Raw genomic sequence first — 25,170 nt, forward strand, 5'->3', positions numbered from 1 at the left:
TCCCACCACCTGCTGAGTGAAAAGGTTTTTTTCCCAAGTCACCTCTGAATCTCCTGCCTCTTAAAGTAAAACTATGCCCTCTCATGATTGACCTCACAAGCAAGGGGGATAGCTGCTCTCTATTCACCCTGTCCATACCCCTGATGATCTTATACAGCACAATCATGTCTCCCCTCAGTTTTCTCAAAAGAAAACGATCCAAGCCTATCTAGTCTCTCCTTATAGCTCAATTTCTCCATACTGGGCAAATCTTGGTGAACCTCCTCTGTAACCCCTCTAGTACTATCGCATCCTTCCTGTAGTGAAGTGACCCCAGAATGGCAGACCGTATTCTAGCTGTGGCCTGACCAATGCCCTGTACAACTCCAACATTATCTCCTTGCGCCTATCCTCTATGCCATAACTAATGAAAGCAAGTGTCCCATATGCATTCTTAGCAATACTATTCATGTGCTCTGCTGACTTCAGGGATCTGTGAATAACTATCCTAAGATCTCTCTGTTCCTCTAAGCTACCCAATGTCCTGCCATTCATTAAATACTCATTTGTTTCTTCTTCCAAAGTGCATCACCGCATACTTAACAGGGTTATACACCATCTGCCACTGGTAAACTCATCTGACCAACTGATCAATACTTTCCTGTAACCTTTTTCTATTGAATTATATTTGCTATTAACCACTCTAGCAATCTTGCTGTTGTCTGCAAATTTGCTTAACGTTCCCCTTACATTTTCATCCATATCATTTATGTATATAACAAACAATGAGGGCTGTGGCACACTGCTGGACAACAGCCTCCAGTCACTCAGTCTTCTACCACTGCCCTTGTGTCCTTTTACTAAGCTGGTTTCTGATCTATCTCATTGAGTTTTCCTCAATACCATGTGGCTTTAACCTTCTCAATCAGTTTCCTAGTGTAAGACCTTGTCAAAACCTTTGCTAAAATCCAAATAAACTACATCAGCAGAACTTCACTCACCCATACATGATCGCAATTTCAAAAAATTCTAACAAATTTGTTCGGTATGATCTCCCTTTATCAAAGCTATGCTGACTATCCCTAATTAACACATGCCTTTCCAAGTGGGTATCCATTCGTTTCCACAATATTTTCTCCAAACATTGCCCTGCCACCGACACGAGACTCACCAGTCTGTAATTTCCTAGTTCATTTCCACTAATCTTTTTAAAAGTGGAATCATGTCAGCTGTCATCTAGTCCTCTGAAACTTCCTCTGTGGTCAGAGAGGAATTAAAACTTTATGTCAGAGTCCTTGCAATTTCCTGCCTCGCTTCCCACAAAAGTGTGGGATGCAGTTCCTCCAGGCCAGGGTATTTGCCTGTTTTTAAGCTGGACAGTGCATCCAGTACCTGCCTATTTCCTAATATCAGACTGTGCAATTTCCTCACAGACTTTTTTCCTGAATTCTGTACTTTTTACCAAGTGAGACTAAAGAGAAGTATTCATCCAACACCCTTCCAGTACCCTGTAGCTTCACATGCAGTTTGCTCCTTTGGTCCCTAATAGGTCCAATTCTTTCCCTAATTAACCTTCTCTTTCATGTCTTTATAAAATATCTTGGGAATCTCCCTAATCCTGTTTGCAAGTCCTTTTTCATGACCCCTTTTTAGTCTTTTAATTGCTTTTTTTAGTTCCCTCCTAAACTTCCTGTATTCCTGTAGGGCTGCAGCTGAATTGCTCCCTTTGGCCTTGCTAAAAGCTTCACTCTTTTTTATCCAGTCCTGAATTGTCCTAGACATTCAGAGTTCTCTGAACTTATTGTTTCTAACTTTCCCCCTAAAGGGTGCATGTTGTCTGTACTCTCCCCAGCTCCTTTTTCATTTCCCCCATTGCTCCGTTGTAGAATTATCCATAAGGAGCTGTTCCCAGTCTACTATGGTAGATCCTGCTTTACTTTGATAAAATCTGCCTTCCAAAGCCGTCTTTTGCAGACCATCTTTTTCCTTGTTCAGAACAAGTTTGAACTGTACTATGTTGTGGTTGCTATCACCTACATGTTCACCCACTATCACATTGAACACTTGTCCAGCTTCTTTCCCCAGAACCAAATCCAGCACTGCACCATCCCTTGTTGGGCCTTCTATATATTGATTCCAAAAACTCCTCTGGATGCATTTCAAGAAATCTGGCCCTTCTAAACCCTTAACACTATGACTATTGCAATTTATGTCAGGGAAGTGAAATCCTCTAGTATAATTGCCTGATTATTACTCTTACACATCTCTGTGAACTAATTACATATGTGCTCCTCCATTTCTCGCTGACTCTTTGGGGACCTATAATATACTCCCCGTAAAGCAGCTGCCCCTTCAACATTTCTAAGTTTTACCCACAAACTTTGTTTTAGGACCCTTCCAAGGGCAGCACATAGCTCAGTGGTTAGCCACATGAGGCCAGGGACCTGGTTCGAGTCCAGCCTCAGGCGACTGTCCATGTGGAGTTTGCACATTCTCCCTGTGTCTGTGTGTGTTTCCTCCTGGTGCTCTAGTCTCCTCCCATGGTCCAAAGATGTCCAGGTTTGGTGGATTGACCATTTTAAATTGCCTGTAGTATCCAGGAATGAGTAGGCTAGATGGATTAGCCATGGAAAATGCAGGTTTACAGGGATAGGGTAGGGACTAGGTCTGGGTGGGATGGTCTTCAGAGGGTTAGTGTGAACTCGATGGGTCGAATGGCCTGCCTAAACATTGTAGGGATTCTATGATCATCTTTCCTTATTGCAGTAATTGACTCCTTAATTAATAGTGCTATACCACCACCATTTTTACACCCTCTGTGTCTTGCCTAAAGATCCTATACCCAGAATGTTGAGATGCCAGTCTAGCCCTTCCCTCAACCATGTTTCTATAATGTCAACAATATCATACCACCATGTGTCAATCCATGTCATTAACTCACCAGTATCACCTATTACACTCTTAGCATTAAAATAAAGACTATCCAGCCTTGCCTTACTCTTAACACTCAACATAGCAGAACTCACCGTGACTTGTTTCATTAATACTCTGTGTCCCCTTCACCTGTCAGCTGAGTTTAATTTTCTCCCAACAGTGCTAGCAAATCTACTTGTAAGGATGTTGGTCCCATTGTGGTTCAGGTGTAGACCGTCCTGTTTGCATGTACCCTACCTTCCCCAAAAACAGTCCCAGTGATCCAGTGAACTCTCCCTTTTGCACCAACTCTTGAGCCACACATTCATCTGTCCTATTTTCCCATTTCTAAACTCACTAGCATGTGGCACTGAGGTAATCCAGGGATTACAATCATTGAGGTCCAAGGAGGCAACATACCATTCTGATGTCATGCCTTCAGCCGCAGAAACACCTATCTGCTTCCCGACTAAAGATTCCCCTATCACTATTGCTCTTCTTTTTGACTTCCTCACCTCCTTTGTAGTCAAACCATTTGTGGTGCCAGAAGCTTGGTTCTGACTGCATTTCTCCAAGATACCAACACCTTTATCAGCTTCCAAAACGGAATACTGGTTAGTGGGTGGATTTGTGAGAACATTGTGGCAAAGGGTCACTGGACTTGAAACATTAAATTGTTTTTCTCTCTACAGTAGCTACCAAACCTGCTGAGTTTCTCACATGCTTTCATGTAGTTCTATGTTTAGAAGAGTTTGTGTACACAATTAATGTATTTTCCATCTCTAAATAACCTGTTATGTTTTTTTTCATCTATTAATCACCATCAGTAAATCGCCTGTGTTTTCCAACTGATTCATTTACATGCAAAGCCTATTAAGGGTGATACAAACCATCAAAGCTGAGGGATAGTTAGGGAGAGTGGAGCAGGCTAAACCAGTATGGAGCTGGAAGGGGTGTACAGCACTTGTTGTTTTTGTTTTTTATATCCAGAACCTGCAGTTCTTTGCTTTTATATTAGAGAAATTTAGATAACAAATTTCATATCAAGTATTTTCATTGAAAATATCAAGTGCTTGTAAGAGGCCTGATGGAGAAGTCCAGGTAGAAGGAGTGTATTAGAGATGGGGGAAAAGGTCTGTAGGGCAGAGAGTTGTCCAAAGAAGTAGTCATACGGAGAAGGTAATGGAAAAAGATGTCAATGTTACACCGTTCCCAAATTTCATTGAGGTAGGCATGTAAAGGGATGAAATTAAGTCCTTTGGTAAGTAGAGATTGTTCAACATCAGAAAAGGAAAGGTCAGGAGGCATCATGAATGCATAACAAGAGGTGAGATTAGAAGGAGATGGAGTCGGAGGGAAAGGGAGTGGAAGGAGAAACCAGCAGGTGGTGGTTTATGAGATTTTGGAGCTTGCATTCCTTAATACCTGAAATGATCAAAGCATCAAATATTAACACATCAAATGGGGAGAAAAATGAAATGAAAGTAGGGACCAGAACATCATTGAGGTAATGCAGGGCAATGCTGATGAAGAGACAGGTTGGGGATGTGCATGTGATGGAGCATGGCACTGAGTAAGACGTGACAGGAACAGCTGTGTGAGGAGCATTGTATGTCAGGGAGACACCTATAATTTTGGATGGATTCTGAACATGAAGGATTCCATTGGAGTTTGTGTGGTGTAAGGTAGAGCCAGGGACAGTCACTGGGGAATAAAATGTGGTTGTGAGCTTACATTTTGGCAAACACTTTATCAAACACTAAGAGGGAAATAAAATAAAATGATGGTGGGCAAGCCGAAAGGTTAAAACAGAAATACCGTCAGAGAGAAGAGCAGAACTTCTTCAAGTGGGTGTACCCGGAAGGGACGGCGAGCACGAGGGGGCATAGCTTTAAATTGAGGGGTGATAGATATAGGACAGATGTCAGAGGTAGTTGCTTTACTCAGAGAGTAGTAAGGGTATGGAATGCTTTGCCTGCAAATGTAGTAGATTCGCCAACTTTAAGTACATTAAAGTCGCCATTGGACAAGCATATGGACGTACATGGAATAGTGTAGGTTAGATGGGCTTCAGATTGGTATGACAGGTCGGCGCAACATCGAGGGCCGAAGGGCCTGTACTGCGCTGTAATGTTCTATGTTCTATGTTCTAGAAGTGCATATGAATTAAGCAGTTAAATGAAAGCAAAATTCTGGAAATTTGAAGTATAAAGAGAAAATTAAATAGCAAGAGTCCTCAAAAGCTAAGGCAGTAGCAATACGTAAGGTGAAAAAAACTAAAGATGTGCCCAGATGAGATGTGAATAGCTAGATAACAGGTGGCCAAATGAAATGTTAAAGAGATTAAGAAAGAAACAAGAGAAAGAGTCTGAACTTGACATTTAGTTCAAAAATTTTAGATCATTACTGGGCTCCCATTTTTTTCTCATGTTTGCTAGTTCAGTTATTCTGTCATGTTCTTCAATAGAATACAAACGCTAAGAAGTTATGAAACATTGGCTTGACTTCAACTGCTACTTCAGGAGTGAATGAAGTTGAATGATTACAGAGAAAAAAAATCACAGAAATAGTTAAGCGATAAGGGACTTTTGATTTGTGGTTAATTTAGAGAGACTGGAGTTATTCTCTTTTGAGAAGAATGGGGAGGATAAGTTGGCATTATTCAAATTTATGTGCAGATTGTTCCTCTTGATGAAAGGGTTGAGAACAAGTAAATTCATATTTAAAATGATTGGTAGAAGGGCCAATAATGATATCAAGAAAAATCTTTTACAGTGCAAGTGATTAGGTTCTGGAATGTGCCACCTGATGGTTTGATGGATGCAGATCAATCATGACTTTCAAAAGGAATTTCATCACTGCCGAAACAGAAAAAAATTGCGGGGCCATGGGGAAAAGGCATGCAAAAGGAATGAGACTAGCTAAATTGCTCTTGCAAAAAACATGTGCAGACATCGCAGGCAGAATGGCCTTATCATATAATCATTCAATAATTCAATCATTTTGGATGCTGAGTTGAACAGGTGTAAGATGAATTATGAAAACTGATAGCTTATAAAGCACAAGTATTTCTAGGTGTTCTGTTGTTTAAATAATATTTTCTGTGTATTAGGTAAGCTATCAATGCATTAAGTCCTCTGACCCAGCAGTGATTACATCCTGCCCAAAGAAAACTCTCTTGAAAGGCAGAAATGAAACCAATCACACATTTAAGAATTTGGAACCGGGCACCACTTATCGTTTCTCGATTAGGGCATCCACTGTCAAAGGTTTCGGCTCGAGAGTATTTACTATGATCACGACAAACATATCAGGTAAGCTGTCTAATACAATGGCTACATAAAAAATTCATAAAATTTTATAATAAACTTTATACTATATTATTATTGGGAACTTTTGGATTCTAAAGAAGAAGTAAATTTTCAGTTCTATAACAGTGATTTTGTCTAATAATCAGAAACTCATTTTTTTGGCAGTGGGTCGCAGGAATACTTTCAAAATGTCATGGGACTGAAGTTAAGATGATTAAACAGAGTAACTGCTGTTTTTGTTTTAATAAGTCCAGCTGTTATGACCAGAGGAAAAGAGGCTGAAGGCCAGAAGCAACTCAGAAGGAAAGATCCTTAGCAGCAGATATACAGTTTAGCAGTCCAAAGTAGTCAAAGTACGTGGAGAAAATCTTGACTTGTTTTCTTAGAGTTCATGGAGAGAAGTCAGTGAGTTACCCAATGCCTTTGTGTCCTGGGGAGAAACAGAGTGAATCACATTTGATGGAAGTGCAGAAATTCACAGACAGAAAACACTTGATTCTCAGCACAGAGTCATAGAGATGTACAGTTCTCCTTCATTCTAACTTGTCTATGCCAATCAGATATCCTAACCTAATCTAATCCCATTTGACAGCATTTGGCCCATATAAGAAATTAAAGAGTGAAAATAGTGATACTCAACTGGATTGAGTGTAAAGGATATTTCTGTTTTGCTGCTTATGTTAAGATCTTTTGAAATTATTTGGTTTGCTTGCTGAGCTGAAAGGTTCATTTCCAGACATTTCATTATCTTACTAGGTAACATCTTCAATGGACCTCAGGCGAAGCAATGCTGAAAATTCCTGATTTCTATTTATATGTTTGGGTTTCTTTGGGTTGGTGATGTCATTTCCTGTGGTGATATTATTTCCTGTGGTGAAGTCACTCCCTGTTCCTTTTCTCAAGGGGTGGTAGATGGGGTCTAACTCGATGTGTTTGTTGATAGAGTTCCAGTTGGAATGCCATGCTTCTAGGACTTTTTGTGCATTTCTTTGTTTGGCATGTCCTGGGATGGATGTATTGTCCTAGTCGAAGTGGTGTCCTTCTTCATCCGTATGTGAGGATACTAGTGAGAGAGGGTCATTTCATTTTATGGCTAGTTGGTGTTCATGTTTCCTGGTGGCTAGTTTTCTACCTGTTTGTCCAATGTAGTGTTTGTTACAGTCCTTGCATGGTATTTTGTAAATGACGTTAGTTTTGCTCATTGTCTGTGTAGGGTCTTTCAAGTTCATTAGTTGCTGTTTTAGTGTGTTGTTGGGTTTGTGGGCTACCATGATGCTAAGGGGTCTGAGTAGTCTGGAAGTCATTTCCAAGATGTCTTTGCTGTAGGGAGAGTGGCTAGGGTTTCTGGACGTGTTTTGTCTGCTTGTTTGGGTTTGTTGCCGAGAAATCGGCGGACTGTATTCATTGGGTACCCATTCTTTTTGAATACACTGTATAGGTGCTTTTCCTCTGCTCTGTGTAGTTCTCTATGCAACAATGTGTGTTGGCTCATTGAAATAATGTTCTGATGCAGCTTCGTTTGTGGGTGTTGGGATGATTGCTTCTGCAGTTCAATATTTGGTCCGTATGTGTTGTTTTCTGTAGATGCTGGTTTGAAGTTCCCCATTGGCTGTTTGCTCTACTGTGACATCTAGGAATGGCAGTTTGGTGTTGTTTTCCTCCTCTTTAATGAATTTTATGCCAGTAAGGGTATTCCTGATGCTCTTGAAGGTTTCCTCTAACTTGTTTCATTTAATGTTGACAAAGGTGTCATCCACATAGTAGACCCAGAGTTTGGGTTGGATGTTGGCAGAGCTGTTTGCTCAAGTCTGTGCATTACTGCCTCTGCTAAGAACCTTGATGTCAGACATCCCATGGGTGTTCCATTGGTTTATCTGTAGATTTTGTTGTTGAAGGTGAAGTGGGTATTGAGGCATAGGTCCACTAGCTTGATGATATTCTCCTTGTTGAAGAAGTTAGTGGTGTTTGGTGTATGTGTCTTTGGGTCTTCTAATAGTGTAGTCAGTGTTTCCTTGGCCAGGTTAATGTTGATTGAAGTAAATAGGGCTGTTACGTCAAAGGAAACCATTATTTCATCCTCTTCTATCTTAGTGTCTTTGATGGTCTTCAGGAAATATATAAATAGAAAGCAGGAATTTTCAGCATTGCTTCGCATGAGGTCCACTGAAGATGTTACCTAGTAAGGTAATGATATGTCTGGAAATGAACCTTTTAGCCCAGCGAACAAACCTACATCCAAAACCTCAACCTGAACAAAAAATCTTCTCAAAACTCACTAAAATTATCTTATATATACAGCATTGCATTCCTTCTTTCCTTCTAAAATTTGTGTTCTTTTATTAAAGGATCATTAATGGCCTCTGGTGAACATTGAATTGAATTAGCTTTATTGTCGCATGTACTCAAATGAGTATAGTGAAAAGTTTATGGTCACTGCATTACAGCGCTATCTTAGGTGCAAAGGTACCTAAATAATTAAGATCAAATTCTTAAGAAACAAAAAAAGCAAAGAAATAATAGTCCACCATTATAGGTGATAGGAATAAATTACAAAAATAAAGAAGTAAAAGATTCAGAAATCAATTTTTCAGACCTAGTTCACACCAGGTATCTAGCCACAAGGGAGACCTCCATCACCTCACCTCTACCTGTTCTGGACCTACCAAACTTGAAATCACCCCACTTTATGCATCATCTCTTTGCCATTGGGACCTCTTCACTGACACCACTGAACCCACACACTCACCCCACAACCAAAAGTCCCTGGCTCCTCTGCCAGGACGGGCTGCAGAAGGCCACAGTCCCATTTCATCTGCAGATGTCATCTTGCAATCTTGAAGAGTCCGCAGTCACTGAATGGTGGCAGAACAACCTTTCTGCTGCTGCCAGTAGCTCTGAATGCCAGAAGAATAATCTCATTGCCACGACCACAGGCCCTGAATGGCAAGTAAACACACTCATCTGCCACCAGCCTCCTATCGCTGGGAATATGTCCTTGCTCCTGCTGCCACCCCTCCGATTTCCAAGAGAACATCTGTGCTGCCACTGCTGCCTCCTCCAATTGCCTGGAGAAGCCATGTCTGCCACTCCGCATGCGGCCCACTCTCACTGCTGTGCCAGTTCTGTGACCACAGAAAAGAAGAAAAAAATGTCCAAAGGAAAATAGAGCAGAAGCAAAAGTAAAACAAAGAAGGAAAACAAATGGCAGCAGCTGGGCCCTGGGCAACAGCCCACACACAGTCCTCTTACTCCGTCACTATCTTACACTAGAAGGATCACCCAGACTATGTTCAGTGACTGACCGCCATCATAACCATATTGCAAAAATAAAATTTATAATCTACCAAGCCAGATTTCAATCTGAAATCTGACTTCTCCAATTTTACCATCAGCTGGGATTATAAATCTTAATATTCCCATCCAATTGAATAGCTAAGGACATTTTTAGCTTGTGATGAGAAGGCTACATCCCGTTTGAGCTATTGAGACCTTTAACAATGAAAACAGAAAACACAGGAAATGCCAAGCAAGTTATACAGCATCAGTGGAGAATGAAACAGAGTTATTGTTTCAAATTGATGATCCATTATCAGAAATTCAACAGATTTAATACTTGTATCTCCTGGCCCAGTACCTTGTATAACCTGAGATGTATTACATCACAGGAGAGTTTAGTGAAGTATCTCAGTATTTGTCTGTCATTAAACATTTAAATTGAACCCCATAGAGTGCACAACATAGATCAGACCATGTAGACCGTTTGCTCCAGATAGTATTTATTATGCGTCCTTTTTACGCAGTCCCTCATGAATGAGGATTACTTTCTTCCACTTCAAATCTGTGGTCCTAAGGTAATTAACCAGTTCAATTCTGGATCCAACTGCAAGTGGAGTAGGTGTTTTTTGAATTATTGGCTAAATGGGGTGCTCCTTCAGCTCTGTGTGCTCGATGTCTACTTGGACACATCACAGATGCTCAATGTGGCTGATAGCTTTGCTGATGCTTCTTCTCCAGTTTGAATGGTTTTGGGCAAGAGATTCCCATTAGTCATTGGGGATATTGCATTTTTTCAGAGACTTTCAGGATTAGTGATTTTTGAAGAGATTTATAGCTCGGGTTGGTGATATGGTTGTAAGTTAGCTTGCTGAGCTGGAAGATCTGTTTTCAGACATTCCGTCACCATGACTATCTAACATCATCAGTGAAAGCCTTCGGTGTAGTGCTGGTTGTATGTGCTACCTCTCTATTTATAGGTCTTGGTTTCTTAAGGTGGGTGATGTCATTTCCGGTTCTTTTTTTCAAGGGAAGGCAGATAGGATCTAAATCGATGTGTTTATTTATGGAGTTCTGGTTAGAATGCCAAGTCTCTTGGAATTCTCGTGCATGTCTTTATTTCGCTTGTCGTAGGATGTGTGTGTTGTCCCAGTCAAACTGGTGTCCTTCTTTGTCAGTATGTATGGAAACTAGTTGTGTCTTTTGGTAGCTAGTTGGTGTTCATGTATCCTGGTGGCAAGTTTCCTGCTTGTTTATCCAATGTAGTGTTTCCTTACAGTTCTTGCATGATATTTTGTAAATTTTAATTTTGGTGGTAGTCTCTAATGGATCCATTAGGTTCATTAGTCACTGTTGAAGTATGTTAGTATGTTTGTGGGCTACCATGATGCCAAGGGGTCATTTCTGATATGTTTTTGACATAAGGTAGTGTGCTATAGTTTTTGGTTGCGTTGTGTCTGCTTGTTTGGGTTTGTTTCTGAGGAATCAGCGGATTGTGTTTATTGGGCACCCCTTTATCTTGTAAACGTTGCTTAGGTATTTTTCGTCTGCTGTTTGTAATTCTTGGGTACTGCAGTGTGATGTAGCACATTGAAATAATGTCTTGATGCAGCTCCTTCAGGATGTCCTTGATGCATTAACTCTGGTAACTGTTTGCCATAATGGAATGGAAAGCAAATAGCTTGTTTTGGAAGTCTTGTGCCAGGCAAGTTGCCAATTCATGGAGAATATAGTTTATTAAGTGCCTTGTTAGAGCCGCAACTTGATGCATTAATATTCACCATTCTCTCTCACAAAATGCAATGAATAAGCTAAAACTTGAGAATTCTTGGCATGTAAGTCAGGGTGGGTACCTGACGTTTGACTGCAATGAGCCTCCATGTTGTTCAGTACCAAACAGAATCTCAGGGCATAGTCCAACAGCACCAGTCACATACATCCCTTGTTCATGGACATTGGCATCCAACTTCTGCCAATCCCTCATGAACATCATGACACCTCTGTGATCCACTTGAAGAGTGTTTAGGAAGTAGAGACATGCAAAGCAGGGGCATACCGGCAATTAGCATTGAAAGACTGCTGCAAGAACCCTTGTCACCCAGCTCACATAATGGACCAGGCTGTATCTCAGGGCTTTTCACTTGCTCTCTTTTTACCTGCTTACCTGTGTGCTCACAGCATTTATGCCTTGTCTTATGCCTTATGCCCATCAGCATGATGGACTTGAGCCAGATCTAAAACTGTCAGTACTGTGACATACTCTTTTGTGCAGGCTCACAGGCAGGCTGCTTGTCAGCAGGGATCTAACTGATGGGAGGAGAGACATCTTGCCACATGCCATAAGACATAACAAGAAGACAATCTAACACATCAAGAATGTACCAGCTGCCTGGCGTTAAACATACTGCACATTTATTCAACCAAATGACCATATCTGAAAGTAAGCCCCCGTAGTCCTTGATTCAGTCAAGGTGGAGGGGCTGGAGCACAGTCAGGGTCCCTGGGACTGTGAGTAATGGCACAGTCCACACACAATCCTAGGGCTTGACCATGGTCAATCATCTGCATGGGCTGCTCACAATTCGGAGATCTGTGTGATGAAAGTACAGGGAGTAAGCAATGGTCAGTTTTGTAGGCCTGAGCTGTTGAGGAGTTGCAAACACTGTGGTCAGTGGTTTGGTCCAACATGTCTAGAAGCTGCTTGTCAAAATTGGTCAGAGGTCTGGGGTGAATACATCCTGTAATCAGTGCATCGACTGTTGAGTTAGTTAGAAGAGGAGCCTATAGGAACAGTGGGGAGGATCATTGCCAAAGGAGCTGGGACTGTCAAGGATGTGGGGCGAAGAGCAGAAGCTTGTATAAAGGTGGGAATAAGGATGGTGATGGGGATACACACAAAGTGTATGGGAGATTAGGAGGAATGTCGATGGGCATGACAGGCTACAGGAGGGGGAGATTATTGGCAGTCATCTCTATAGTGATTGCAATAAGGTCTGCTAGCTGGGCCTCATAGAATTCGAGTTCCCTCACTGGGGCTGTTAACCTGGTCCAATCAGCTCCCCTGGCTGACAGATAAAACAGTGAGTGTCAGGTACTCGGCACTTGATTCTGAATGAGGCAGTATAAAGTCAATGAGTGTTCATGTGTAAATAAAGAGTGAATTGGTGATGGAATGCCGGCCTTTGTGGAGTTAATTCAGTTGTAACAGAAGTAAAGCACAATCCTGAAGAAGCTTGCTTGAAACAGTCGTCTTTCAGTTGGAGTAAGCCTTTCTTACATTGTGCCTTTTTTAGGGAAGCATAACTTGTTCAATTTGGCCACAGATGTTTGGGCGAGTAAATGGAAAGAATTTTTTTTTCTGAGCAAATAACATGGTGGCAGATGAAAATCAGTGAGTAATTTTTTTGACAGCCTATGAAGCTGCAGCTCTTTCTGTCAGTAAGAGCTGAACATTCCCCAAGTTACCAGGTGCTGAAACTTCCTCAGAATTGATGATTTGGAGATGCCAGTGTTGGGACTGGGGTGTACAAAGTTAAAAATCAAACAACACCAGGTTGTAGTACAACAGGTTTATTTGGAAGCACTAGTTTTCAGAGCGCTGCTCCTTCATCAAGTGGTTGTGGGGTATAAGATTGTAGGACACAGAATTTAGAGCAAAAGTTTACAGTATGATGTCACTGAAATTATATATTGATTGTGGATTGTTTGTTAAGTCTCTCATCTTTTAGAATGGGCATGTTGATTTCAGTTCTTTCATATGTAAATTCCAGAACTTTCTTAAAGTTGCATTCTCAAGTGAACTTTAAGAATAGGTGCCATGTTGACACACACACACACACACACACACACTCATGCAGACTCTCTCTCATACAGAAGCTCTTTCTCATACATTCACACATATGCACCCTTTCACAGATTTATACCCCCTTTACACTCACACACATACATACACTCTCTCACAGACACTCATACCCCCGCACACACACACACACCCACATGCACAAATACATATATAAGTTTGTGGGATGAACTTGTACTTGCAGAATTACATTTTATTTTGCTCAAAAACTGCATGGATCCATGTAAGATTCTATAAATTCCTTTTTTAGCTTAGAATCAATGTGAACATTGGGGCACAGACAGCCTGACACAGGACACAGGACAGCCTGACAGGAATTGTTAAAGTTCACTTGAGAATGTCACTTTAAGAAAGTTCTGGAATTTTCATATGAAAGATCTGAAGCCAACATGCCCATTCTAAAAGATGAGAGACTTAACAAACAATCCAAGTCTTTATCAATATATCATTTCAGTGACATCACACTGTAAACTTTTGCTGTAAATTCTGTGTCCTATGATCTCATACTCCACAACCACCTGATGAAGGAGCAGCACTCTAAAAGCTAGTGCTTTCAAATAAACCTGTTGGACTATAACCTGGTGTGTGATTTTTAACTCAGGATTGATGGAAATAGTTAAGAAATATTCCAACACCAAACCTCCTCTAATTACTCAACAATTTAAGAACCAGGGGAATCCAATTTGGGATTTTTGCTTCAGTTAGAATGATAGGCAGAAGGCTGTGACTTGGTTTAACCCTTCACGAGATGCATAGAGGTCTTCTGGTATGTATGAATGATGATGTAACTATGCAAAAACACCTATTAGGTGAAGCCCAGCTGGACTTCAAACAGGTTCTACAACTGGTTTTATCATTGGAAAATACAGCAAGTGGAGCATATGAGTTGTAGAGAGTTCCGATGGAAGCAGACACCTTTACCAATCCAACTGGGATTGGGGAAAGACCACTTGAATGATAAATTACATAACCTCACTGAGGACATACCCTGCTTAGAGGGATTCAAAACAAAGCCAAGCCTTGGCCAAACTGTTAAAATTTCCTCCATGGTCATGGCAGGCAAGCCATTATAGTTGTTGCTGGAATGTGGACTCGAGACAGTAAAAGAATCATACTCGACCTAAATTGAGTAAGGTAACTCATAGGCCAGTTGACTTCATAAACTGGAAAGTCCAATCATATCTGGGTTGGAACAGTTAAATTGCTGAGTAACATCAAAATAAGAACCAATCAATATAAATATTTAGTTAAGCAGTCATCCAGTTCTAATGGAAGTTGATACCAGTATAGCCATTTCAGTGATTGCAGAACCAGTTTTTAATAAAATTTGGTCTGTACTCCAGCCTTTAACTTTGTGCAAGACCTCAGCTAGACCAAGAAGATACTTTGGGAATTCTTTAAAAATTAAGAGTACAACTTCGCTTCTGAACTCTTTTTCAAAGCAGCTGTTTAGTTACCAATGATTGTAATAAATGGCTCGGACACAGGCTTGATGGAATGAAATGGTTGGAAGACATGCATCTAGATCAACATTTTTCGATTAGAAAATGGCTCCCTCAGTGAAGTCCTAATTAAATATCTGGAAGTTTTCCAGGAAATTCTAGGGATGATCAGAGGAGCCAAGGCCACCTTGCATGTTGACCAAGAAGCAATTCCATGATCATGCAAGGCACGCCCAGTACCATTTATCTTATTGGCAAAATTTGAGGCAGAAATCAGAAGGCTGGAAAGGTAAGGAATCATTAAACATTGGTCAGAGTATTGAGTACAGGAGTTGGGAGGTCATATTGCGGCTGTACAGGTCATTGGTTAGGCCACTGTTGGAATATTGCGTGCAATTCTGGTCTCCTTCCTATCGGAAAGATGTTGTGAAACTTGAAAGGCTTCAGAAAAGATTTATAAGGATGTTGCCAGGGTTGGAGGATTTGAGCTATAGGGAGAGGCTGAACAGCTGGGGCTGTTTTCCCTGGAGCATCGGAGGCTGAGGGGTGACCTTATAGAGGTTTACAAAATTATGAGGGGCATGGTTAGGATAAATAGACAAAGTCTTTTCCCTGGGGTCAGGGAGTCCATAACTAGAGGGCATAGGTTTAGGGTGAGAGGGAAAAGATATAAAAGAGACCTAAGGGGCAACTTTTTCATGCAGAGGGTGGTACATGTATGGAATGAGCTGCCAGAGGATGTGGTGGAGGCTGGTACAATTGCAACATTTAAGAGGCATTTGGATGGGCGTATGAATAGGAAGGGTTTGGAGGGATATGGGCTGGGTGCTGGCAGGTGGGACTAGATTGGGTTGGGATATCTGGTCGGCATGGACAGGTTGGACCGAAGGGTCTGTTTCCATGCTGTACATCTCTATGACTCTATGACACTGTGCAGAATGGGCAGCACCGGTCATACCAATTGTGAAGCTCAATAGGTTGGTTCGCCTTTGTGGGAATTTTACATAAATGGCAACCCATATTTTACAGCTGGATAAATATCCAATCCTCTGTTAGAGGATTTATATGCAAAGTTGGCACGGGTATGTCCTTCATGAAGCTGGACATGAGCCATGCTTGCTTGCAATTGCAATTAGACCAGGATTCCCAGAGGAATGCCACAATTAATACCAATTAATTGCAATGATTCGGAATGAAACTTTTTCTCTTATGTAGTGCAACAGATTTTGGGAATAGTGATCACAATTCTGTAAGTCTTAGAATACACATGGACAAAGATGCAAGTGGCTTTAAAGGAAGAGTGCTAAATTGGGGGAAGGCCAACTATAATCTTGCCGTTGTGGGCGGCACGGTGGCACAGTGGTTAGCACTGCTGCCTCATAGTGCCAGCGACCCGGGTTCAATTCCCGCCTCAGGCGACTATCTGTGTGGAGTTTGCACATTCTCCCCGTGTCAGCATGGGTTTCTTCCGGGTGCTTCGATTTCCTCCCACAGTCCAAAAATGTGCAGGTTAGGTGAATTAGCCATGCTAAATTGCCTGCAGTGTTAAATGTGGGCCTGGGTGGGTTGCTCTTCGGAGGGTCGGTGTGGACTTGTTGGGCCGAAGGGTCTGTTTCCACACTGTAAATAATCTAATCTAATCTAATCTATAGCAAAATTTGCCTGGAGCTGGGGAATGTGGATTGGGAGCAGTTGTTTGAAGGTAAATCAACATTTGATATGTGTGAGGTTTTTAAAGAGAGGTTGATTAGAGTGGAGCACAGACATGTCTCTGTGAAAATGAGGGATAGGAATGACAAGAATAGGGAACCATAGATGGTAGGTGAAATTGTAAGACTAGCTAAAAGGAAAAAGAAGCATACATAAGGTCGAGGCACCAGAAAACAGACAATGCTTTGGAAGGATATCGGATCAATCTGAAACAAAGAATTAAGAGGGCTAAAAGGGGTTATGAAATATCTTTAGCAAACAGAGTTAAGGAAGATCCCAAAGCCTTTTACTTGTATATAAAGAGTAAGAGGGTAACTCGAGAAAGGGTTGGTCAACTCAAGAACAAAGGAGGAAAGTTAAGCATGAAGTCAGAGAAAATGGGTGAGATTCTCAATGAGTACTTTGCATTGGTATTCACCAAGAAGAGAGACATAATAGATGTTGAGGTTAGGAATAGATGTTTGATTATTCTAGATCAAGTCGACATAAGGAAAGAGGAAGTATTGGGTATTCTAAAAAGCATTAAGGTGGACAAATACCCAGGTTCGGATGGGATCTATCCCAGGTTAGTGATAGAAGCGACAGAGGAAATAGCTGGGGCCATAACAGATATCTTTGCAGCATCCTTGAACATGGGTGAGGTTCTGGAGAACTAACGAATTGCTAATGTTGTCCCCTTGTTTAAGAAGGGTAGCAGGGATAATCAAGGTAATTATAGATTAATGAGCCTGATGTCAGTGGTAGGGAAGCTGCTGGAGAAGATCCTGAGAGATAGGGTCGATTTACATTTGGAAGAAAATAGGCTTATCAGTGATAGGCAACATGGTTTTGTGCAGGGAAGGTCATACCTACTTAATAGAGTTCTTCAAGGAAGTGATAAAGTCGATTGATGACATATACATGGACTTCAATAAGACACTTGATAAGGTTCCCCATGGTAGGATGATGGAGAAAATGAAGTTGCATGGAGTCCAGGTGTACTAGCTAGATAGATAGAGAACTGGCTGGGCAGAAAGAGACAGAGTGTAGTAGTGGAAGGCAGTTTCTCTAAATGGAGAACTGTGATCAGTGGTGTTCCACAGGGAACCTGTTCGGCCTACTGTTGTTTATGATATACACAACTGATTTGGAGGAAGGTATAGGTGGTCTCATTTGCGAGCTTGCAGATGACACTAAGATTGGTGGAGTAGCAGAAACTGGAAGGGACTGTCAGAGAATACAGCAGAATATAGATAGATTGGAGAAATGGCAGATGCAATTCAATCTGGGTAAGTGCAAGGTGATGCATTTTGGAAGATCCAATTCAAGAGCAAACTATACGGTAAATAGAAAAGCCCGGGGAAAATTAATGCACAGAGAGATCTGGGTGTTCAGGTCCATTGTACTCTGAAGGTGGCAATGCAGGTCGCAAGAGTGGCCAAGAAGGCATAACAGCATGCATTCCTTCCTCAGATGGGATATTGAGTACAAGAGTTGGCAGGTCATGTTACAGTTGTACAGGACTTTGGTTTGGCTACATTCTGATGGAGGTTGAGGGGGGACCTTTTTGAAGTCCACAAAATCATGGGAGGTAAAGACAGAGTGGATAGCAAGAAGCTTTTTTCCCCAGAGTGGGGGGCTCAATTACTAGGGGTCACAAGTTCAAATTGAGACGGGAAAGGTTTAAGGGAGATACGCATGGAAAGTTGTTTATGCAGAGGGTGGTGGGTGCCTGGAATGTGTTGCAAACAGAGGTGGTAGAGGCAGGCACAATAGCGTCATTAAAGCTGTATCTAGACAGGTACATGAATGGGCAGGAAGTAGAGGGATATAGATCCTTAGAAAATAGGCAACAGCTTTAGATAAAAGGATCTGGATCGGCACAGACTTGGAGGGCAGAAGGTCCTGTTCCTGTCCTGTAATTTTCTTTGTTCTTTGACAGTTGGATATAGAAGTTGAAGCTGAAAATGTGTTGCTGGAAAAGCGCAGCAGGTCAGGCAGCATCCAACCTGCCTGACCTGCTGCGCTTTTCCAGCAATACATTTTCAGCTCTGATCTCCAGCATCTGCAGTCCTCATTTTCTCCTATAGAAGTTGAAGCTTGGTATCAGAACCACAGAAATGGCCTCACGTGGATAAGAGGACCATATGAAAGCCACAAATTCACAAATGGTGTGGGAGCAAGACAGACCTGCTACTTGGAAAAGCCAAAAAGGTTGCTGGACCCTGTGCATTCATCCACTCTATCAAGCTTTGTCAAGTCCTCCAAATCTCAGATGGACATGACGATGTAGCCATCTCAATGCCTTTTCTGCTGGAAGATGAGAATGAAATTCTAACGAGGCTCTCCTGACATAAGAGGCAAGCTCCTGTGAATTACACATCACCTATATCAGATGTCAAGTCAGGGCAACTTGACCCAGTGCTAAAACATCCCAACTTTATGTCCTCAGACTCTAGAGGGATGGGAATGTAGTGATTGTAACAAGGTCAGCCAGCCAGACCTCATAGAGTATGAGTACTTTAACTGGGCTGTTAACCTGGTGTAATCAGGGAGTCCTGGCTGACATATAGAAAGGGTGAGTATCAGAGGTACTGACATTCAGGTACCTGACTGACTGAGGCAGTATAAAGTTGAGGATTCTTCATGTGTGAATAAAGGGTGACTCGATGATGGAATATGGGCTCTGGAGTTATTTTAGTCACTACAGTGGCCTCCACAGGGGGAGTGTAGAGGACAAAGATGGAAATCACCAAGATGGGTACTCAGGACAGTTGTGAAGTTCAGAATTGAAAAGTTTTGGTGTTGCAAAAGCACAGCAGGCCAGGAGGCAGCCAAGGAGCAGGAGAGTTGATGTTTCTAGCGTAAGCCTTTCATCAGGAATGTGGAGGGGGAGTTGTGATAGCTCAGTGGGGAGGTCTTCTGTATATCGGGGAGACAGGATGCCAACTCACGGAGCTTTTCAGGAACATATCTGGACACATGCATTAAACAATCCCAACGCCCTGTGGCTGACCACGTCAACTCCCCCTCCCACTCCCCCAAGGGCATGGACATCCTGGGCCTCCTCCACTGCCAAATCAAAGTTACTCGATAATTGGAGGGAGAACACCTCATCTTCCACCTTGGGATCTTTCAGCCACATGGCATCAACATTGACTTCACTAGTTTCCACATCTCCCCTCCCCCTACATCATCCCAGATCCAACCGTCCAACTTGACACTGCCCTCTTGACCTACCTATCCATCTTCCTTCCCACCTATCCACTCCACCCTCCTGACCAACCTATCACAATTACCTCCCTCCTGCATCCACTAATTGCCTTCCCAGCAAACTCGCCCCCCAAGCCACACCCTGACCCCCTTGCCCCCTTATTTACGTGTCAGACCCCTTCCCCCTCCACATTCCTAGTGAAGGGTTTATGCCCAAAACTTCAACCCCACTGCTCCTCAGATGCTACGTTACCTGCTGTGCTTTTCTAGCTCGACACTTCTCAACAATGACTCTCCAGTATCTGTAGTCCTGACTTTCTCCTGGTTGTGAAGTACAATGTGGTGGGTTCCACATGGGAGAGATACATGGAAATGGGCTGTCAAGGTTGTGTGAGATAAAATGGGATATGGAGGCTTATGACCAGGCAGGGCCCAGTCCTAATGGTGTGCATGAAGAATTTGGGCTTAGAACACATGTGGCAGGCAAAGACTGAAGATAGTAATGGTAGATAGAGAGATTGGATGGGGTTCAAAATTTTTACTTTTCTTTATTTTGGATTGTGGACCAAATGGAAAAGGAGTGCTTTAAGCAAAGAACTGTGGAAGGAAGAATGAACTATTGCATTTTTAAATGCAAGTGGCTGGAACTCACTGTTTGCGAGATGTGTTTACAAAGAATTACAGAGTCCTACAGCACAGAGCCAGGCCCTTTGGCCCAAACTGGTCCATGCCAACCAAAATGTCCATCCACGCTAACCCCATTTCCTTGTACTTGGCCTATATTCTTCTAAACCTTTCTTATCCATATATTTGTCCAAATGATTTTTAAATGTTATTAATGTACCCACCTCAACCACTTCTGCTGGCAGCTCATTCCACATGCATACCACACTCTGTATAAAAAGTTGCCCCTCAGGTTCCTTTTATTCTTTTTTCCTCCACCCTTAAATTGATGCCCTCCAGTCCTTGATTCCCCAACCCTGGGAAAAGGACTGAGTGCATTCACCCTATTCATGCTATTATGGACCAGGCTAGACCCTCTCAAAGCATTTCAAGAAAGCAGCCCGGACTCTTACTTTGCTAGTTGTTTTAAGCAGGTGTGGTGTGGATATTCCAGGAGTGATGTAGTTGGCCCAACCACTTAGTTTTTAACAGAACAGAATTTATTTGCAAGATTACTGACTGAAACACAAACAAAACAGAACAGAATACAGAATAACTTAACATATCTGAAAACCCAACAGATTATCCCAACTAAATGATGCTGGTCCAAATACTTGCAACAATCCCCATAAATATCCCTTGGCAAAAAAGGAAAAAAATCAAACACAGGTTCTTACAGGAGAGGTGTCAGAAAGAAGGAGGATCAGCATGGATCTGCTTCTTTGGGTCCAGCAGCTTCACAACTGACTGCTTATTAAAACCAAACCAAACTAAACCAGAGGAAAGCTGAGCTGGGAGAACTGGCCACTCCCCTTTCATTGTATTTTTTTAACATGAAGGTTTCTTCAAGTTGATCAATCCCAGACATTTCGGAACCTGTGTCTTTACAATCTCCTGAAAACAAAACCAAGGACAATATAACCTTGTTAATGGAGCAGCATTTTCACACCTCCTCCCATAAAAAGAAATGAACCATCAATATCCAAAGGTGGCTTCATTTTAAAACCCCTTAATCTTAAATTGTTAGTACATGACAACACCCATAACGTTACATTGACAATAATCATGCAAATATACTACACTCTGTTTCTGTCTATTTTACTCCTGCCACTGAACGCATCCATTTCTCATTCAAGTCATGACAATGCATTGGCAATCATATTTTCTCGACCTGCCACATGCACAATTTTCACATTGAATGGCTGTAACAATAAGCTCTAGTTAAACAATGAGGAATTTCTGTCCTTACATTTTTCCACAACCTTCAATGGGTTATGATCAGTGTATCTGATTGTCTCAGATTCATTACTGGTAACATAAATATTGAAATGTTGTAATGCTTAAAGTCTTCTTCCCAACTGGGAACATTTCTGCTGATGAATGTTCTAATTCCTGGAAAAATACCCTATAGGTCTTTCTAGAGCACAGCACCAACACACACATCATTCGCCTTGATAGCCACTTTGAATGAATTTGCGTAATTAGGTGTGGCTATCAAAGTGCAGGCCCAACTTAGAAAGATAAGTTATTTGTCCTATCTTTTCAACACAGTCTTCCAAACACTGAATTGAATATGCATCAGTCTTTGTAATGGTATTGACTTTGTGACAGTCCACACATAACTGCTGGGTACTGTCTGGTTTGGCACCATTACTATTTGTGAGCTCCAGTCGCTGTAACTCATTTCGATTATGTCATCTTGGAGCATGCATTTAATCTCCTTTTAAACGTGTGCCAACTTTAGAGAGTTACGCCTATAAGGGTGTTGCTTGGATGCTGCTTAATCAAAACTGCATCTTCTTTATCTTCATCATGCGTAATTAAGTTAGTACTTTGCTTATTTCTACTTTGCTTATTCCACATGTGATGGTAATAACTCTTTCAGGTCATTTTGATTATCCCAATTTTTGACAATTTCCTCATTGTCCAATTTAATTTGAAGTATGTCCAATTCAGAATCCTCTGAATTCGGACTATGTGTCAAATTCCCAAAAATTTGACACATAGTCCAAATATGTGATCTCTGAGTTCTGACTTACCAATTTCTCCTTAATCAATTTTAGCAGTCCTTTCACTTCATGCCCAAAAACTAATTCAAATGGACTGAATTTGGTTGATTCATTTAGTGCATCTCTGGTTGCACTAAAAAGTACAAACACACTTCTGTTATCTGGATAGTCTTGATTATAAGCCCTCAACATGGTCTTTAATGTCTGATGCCACCTTTCTAATGCTCCCTGTGACTCTGGATGGTATGCAGTAGATTTGAACTGTTTTATTCCTAAGCTGTCCATAAGGTCCTTGAAAAAATTTGATGTGAAGTTTGACCCTTAATCTGATTGTATCTCTGTGGGTAGTCTGTATATAGTGAAAAATTTGAGTAACTCCTTTACAATCCTTTTAGCTGTGATATTGCAAAATGGAATGACCTCTGGAAACCTAGTGGACACGTCTATTATTGTTAAAAAATACTGTTACCTACTTTTTGTTTTAGGTAGGGGTCCTACACAATCAATTAAGACTATTATAAAAGGTTCCACAAATGCAGAATTGGTATTAAAGGTATGGATTTTATTACAGCCTGTGGTTTTCCAATTGCCTGACATGTAAGACATGCTTGTGCAGTACAGGCCAGTAAAAATGTATTTTTTTGTAGTTTGAGTTTTTTCACCTCTAAGTGATCCCCTACTGGTAGTTCATGTGCCACTCGCAACACCTCCATTCCACAACCAACCGTCAATACAACTTTTTTTTTAGATTTGATTCCCTACAGTGTGGAAACAGGCCCTTCGGCCCAACCAGTCCACACCGACCCTCCGAAGAGTAACCCACCCAGACCCATTTCCCTTTGACTAATGCACTTAACACTATGGGCAATTTAGTGTGTCCAATCCACCTGACCTGCAAATCTTTGGAACTGTGGGAGGAAACTGGAGCGCCTGGAGGAAACCCATGCAGACGGGGAGAATGTGCAAACTCCACACAGACGGTCACCCAAAGCTGGAATCGAACCTGGGACCCTGGTGCTGTGAGGCAGCAGTGCTAACCACTGAGCCACCGTGCCGCTCCTTGATGAACTTCTGCCCATTTCTTATTTGCCTGAATATGTGTTTACTCCATTTTTGCATTAAGACATCATTTTTCGGATAGTAACATTCAGGGAACATTCAGATTCTTGTTCCATGTATTCCTTTTGATACAATTGCTTTAAATTTTCATCTTTCTGCTGTTACTCAGCTAATATATCTGAGCTAAAAATGTCTGCATTGTCATCTATCTGCTCCTGGTTTGTGTCAACCAATTAATCAAACAGGGTCTCTGCTAATTCCACTTCAACTTTTTTATCTATACTCTTTGATCTCTCCTGTTTCAACTGGTGACTTTGTGACCTCGTTACCACACATTTGGGAGAAGTCCCAGGATATGTGTCCTGCAATAGTTTGGTTGCCTGAATTTCCATTAGCCTTTCAACCGCAAGTAGGCAGCACACCTACCTGTGAACTAGCTATATCATTAGCAAGGACAAACTGTATTCCTGGAACTGAGAGTTTGTCTAGTACTCCTACCACAACTTCTCCACTCTTCACTGGACACTCTAACTTCACTCTACATAATTGAGCACTTTTTGTCTCACTGTGAATTTTTCCATTACTTGTACCTTTTCTGACAATAGTTGTTCAGAGGTACATTTCTCCTCATCTTTCAACATCAAAGTTGAGGGGATCCTGTATCTCTTAATATCTAATTTCTTAAACTCTTTACCTGCTACTCCTGGCCTATGTGAGTAAACTTTACCACTCCCACTCCTAATTCCCACGTTTCTAAGTGGGCCATTCAGCCCCTCAATCCTGCCCAGATCCCAACTGATTGACATTTCAAAAATCTATCCACTATCTCTAAGTATTTTCAGTGATCTAGCCTCCACAACTCTCTGGGACAGCATTTTCCAGACATTCTCTGCCCTTTGGGAAAAGAAATTCTTTCACTTCTCAGTTTAAAAGAGTGTCCCTTATTCTGTAACTATGTTCCCCATTCAAGATGCTGCCACAAATAAAAACAGCTACTCTGTCTGTCCATCCAAAATTTTATATATTTCAATATATAATTATTCTAAACTCCAATGAATAAAGACCTAACCTAGGATTGTCCTTGAATATGTAAAGGTCAGAACTCAAGCCATCCTTAATTGCCTTTGAAGAGATGGTGGGGAGTTGCCACTTTGAAACAAATGAGTGGTTTGCTGGGACATTACAGGCAAGTTAAAAATCAACTACAAGTTCTAGGACTGGAGTAACATATAGACCAGATCTGATAAGGACAGCAGCTATTTTGCCTACAAGTGAGCCAAATGGACTTTTAAGATAATCAATGTTAACTATTTTTTTCACTTTTTTGTACCGAATATATTAAACTAGATTTAAGTGCCTTTGCTTTTATGGTGAGATTTTGAGTTCTCTTAGATTATTGGCTGAACCTTCTCGATTACTAGTCCATTAACACGATGATTATCCTTCCATGCAGATGCTGGAATCCAAAGTAGACAGACAGGAGGTTGGAAGAATACAGCAAGCCAGGCAGCATCAGGAGATGCGTAAGTCCTGATGAAGGGTTATACCCGAAGTATCGACTTCTGCACCTCCTGATGCTGCCTGGCTTGCTGTGTTCTTCCAGCCTCCTTCCTGTCTACCTTACTTTCCAAAAGCAGTCATTACCTGTGCTGTCCTTATGCTATCATTTCCGTGAAACCTTTAAACCATTGGCAGAATTAATCAGCAATATGTCAAGATGTGTGAACCTGGATTGCTTCTAGATGTCTTTGGTTCAGAGA

At 41.5% G+C, this 25,170-nt stretch overlaps 1 protein-coding gene across 3 annotated transcripts in view; it reads left to right on the plus strand.

Annotated features, from left to right (window-relative positions):
* Window positions 1-25,170, plus strand: part of LOC122563513 (receptor-type tyrosine-protein phosphatase U-like) — a 374,817-nt gene that overhangs the window by 141,022 nt on the left and 208,625 nt on the right. For all 3 annotated transcript variants that reach the window (XM_087976736.1, XM_087976734.1, XM_087976735.1), the window contains exon 10: window positions 6,005-6,206. In XM_087976736.1, coding sequence (XP_087832862.1) covers window positions 6,005-6,206 — 202 coding nt within the window. The remainder of the gene's footprint in view (window positions 1-6,004; window positions 6,207-25,170) is intronic.

The sequence above is a fragment of the Chiloscyllium plagiosum genome, unplaced genomic scaffold (assembly GCF_037043375.1).
Source record: "Chiloscyllium plagiosum isolate Xiang-an unplaced genomic scaffold, Cpla_swu_hap1 HiC_scaffold_30, whole genome shotgun sequence".
Taxonomy (NCBI): domain Eukaryota; kingdom Metazoa; phylum Chordata; class Chondrichthyes; order Orectolobiformes; family Hemiscylliidae; genus Chiloscyllium; species Chiloscyllium plagiosum.